The following is a 2,596-nucleotide window of genomic DNA, read 5'->3' as shown; positions in this document are numbered from 1 at the left end:
GGGAGGATGGGTGGGAAGGGCAGGGGGGGGGAAGAGAGGTTAGGATATTAGTATGCATGCATTCACTCATCTACGTCACATCTAGTTATTTTTGCAACTCAAGAAAGCTCATGTGACATTTTCGTCTTAATTTACCCCGAAAACCTATAGAGTTTCCGCCCAGAAACGAACAGAATTAAGAAATTGAAAAGCCAGAACATGTGTGCATCTCCAGATAATCTCTTAAATGGATTTTGAACAGTCGTTTTCTTCCTTTATATATTCCTTTTTCAAACTTTCCTTTCTTTTTTTTTGTTTTGTTTGTTTTGATTTTTGTTTTGTTTTGTTTTGTTTTCTAATAAACGGAAGTCCTAGCCAAAGTTGTTTTGAATTCCGACTCGAAGAATCGAGGGGAAATATCAGACAAAAATGTTCCAAGAGCTGACAACCTTTCCAAGTGGCTGAGGAAATCATAGAGAACGCAGGTGTGCATTATTTTTAAAAATCGCTGAGAAAATTTGTTTGTTAGTATTTTTCAAAAATCTGTTTTAAAAGAAACCTCTCGAAAGTTGAAGTAAACACACGTTTCTTTGATTTCCACACACGCACGTGATCGGTCAAAACCCCCAAAAAGTTTCTCTTTAAACATCATCTTCTTTGAAACACGCTACTCATTTTGTTTGAAACAAGCAGCTACACTCATGCACAAAGCCAACCTTTTTGTCAAAGCACCAGGTGACGTCACGCAAGCTATATTTTTAAAAATCTTACCGGCTCCTCGGAGTGTGACCTCTGAACCTCCTCCCTCTTCGTTTTGCTGTCTCTTTTCTTCGTTTTCACGCTGGCGGATTTGCCCGTTTGTCTTTTGAGCTTGATGCTGCCCTTTGACCCGCGACCCTTAGCCTCGTCCTCACAATTCTCCATCCTTGACGTCACAAAAATGAGTGTGGGAGACTAAAAGAGAAAGATGAGGTGATGGTTCTGTGAAGCAATACTCCTTGTCCAATCGAATACGTGAAACAGTCGCAGACTTGTCTGCTGTTGCCAAAGAACAAAGATGGCGTCTCACAACGAATACAACTCACAAGCAGGAGAGATGGCCTATCACTCCACTCTCTGCTCCAGATTGTGCTAATTTGAGCAGGAATTTCCTACGGTTCTGGAGAATTTCTCATCACCTCTTGTCCACGAGAAAAATGCGTCGATATCCAACAACTCTGCCTTCACTCAGTCACAGGAGCATTGAAAGAAACGAAGCTACAAAATCGTATATCCACAAATCCAATCACCCTTTGGACGTCATAAAACTAAAATAAAATCCCTGGGGAGATGGCAGAGGTACAATGAGCCAGGTACAGACAAATAATCATTTACCAATGTTTAGAACAATCGTATTCTCTATTCACTCTATGCATGTATTATTATTCGAACTGCTGATTTCTAAAACTAGAAAATGGGGGGTTGGCAGGTGGTCTGCTGGGGTTTACTTCCTCTTTCGAATTAAAAAAGCGACTATCATCCTTATCTCTCATTTTTCTTTTCTTTGTATGTTACTCTCTAGATAAAAACATCTTTTAATGTAAATGCTTTCTCGTCCTTATCGACAAAATCTAGATTTTTAAAAAACTGATCTAACTTTTGTCCATTAAATGACCTATATCATTTTGTTTCATTGCTTGATGAACTGAACGACCATTCTGTCGATAAAAAATATATTATAGTAATCCGTGGTTTATAGATGGTAAAGGAATTACATAATATATTCATAGGACTGTGTCCGAGTTCTGAATTTGGGACGAAATCCGTTATAATGTTGCACAATATTGAAAAAAAATGAATTGGATTTACATACTAGGGTAATTGTAGCAAACAGACCACATGAAGTTCAAATATGAAAATAACTGTTATTTTATCAATATTATTCAAAATCAATGTTATAAACCTCACAGGTTCCGAGCAAGATATTTTTACATCACATTAAAGATGGCCACCCTATGTCACAAATGTTTGAATGATAATGCACTATCATATTTATCAAATCTTTTAAGACTGTACATTCCAACAGTTTAAGGTCATCAGATGACAAAAATAAATTTATTTTACCATCTATAAAACTTAAAACAATGGGTGAAAGGGCATTTGAATACCAAGGCCCCAAGATCTGGAACGCTTTACCAAGTATTTTAAGAGAGACAAAATCTTTTGATTCATTCAAATGTCAGCTGAAGTCGTTTCTATTTTTAAATTGATAAGATGAATATTTGGAAAAATTTTCTTTAGTCAGAACACAACGTTTCATGTTACTGTTGTACGTTGTACTGTATTGTAAAGCGCTCAGAGCCTGTGTACTTTATTCGGGGTGGAGCGCTATATAAATGTCATTTATTATTTATTATTATTATATTTTCAAATTCTGTTCATGTCATTGTTGTTTCTTTCTCCACAAATGTTGCCACTTCTTCAACTTAATAGGTCGTCTTCTAAATTAAGAAACTTTATGGTAGGGCAGACATTTAAGTGAAGAATTACAGGTTCGTCAAAATGTTATTTGTTGGGTATTGTTGTTGTTTTTTATTTGTTTTTCTTTTGTTGTTTTTTTATTTTTGGGGGGGGGTTG

The 2,596-nt window shown here is 36.2% G+C and overlaps 1 protein-coding gene across 1 annotated transcript in view; it reads right to left on the bottom strand.

The window, feature by feature from the left end:
* Positions 1-750: 750 nt before the first annotated feature.
* Positions 751-2,596, bottom strand: part of LOC106013353 — a gene marked incomplete at both ends in the record, with an annotated part of 34,551 nt that continues 32,705 nt past the window's right edge. Inside the window, 1 exon segment of the mRNA XM_013088848.2 lies at positions 751-1,300. Within this exon segment, the coding sequence (XP_012944302.2) occupies positions 751-903 (153 nt within the window).

Source organism: Aplysia californica, unplaced genomic scaffold (assembly GCF_000002075.1).
Source record: "Aplysia californica isolate F4 #8 unplaced genomic scaffold, AplCal3.0 scaffold00024, whole genome shotgun sequence".
Taxonomy (NCBI): Eukaryota; Metazoa; Mollusca; class Gastropoda; order Aplysiida; family Aplysiidae; genus Aplysia; species Aplysia californica.
The sequence above is the reverse complement of the archived record's forward strand: the minus strand, read 5'-3'. Positions and strand labels throughout refer to the sequence as shown.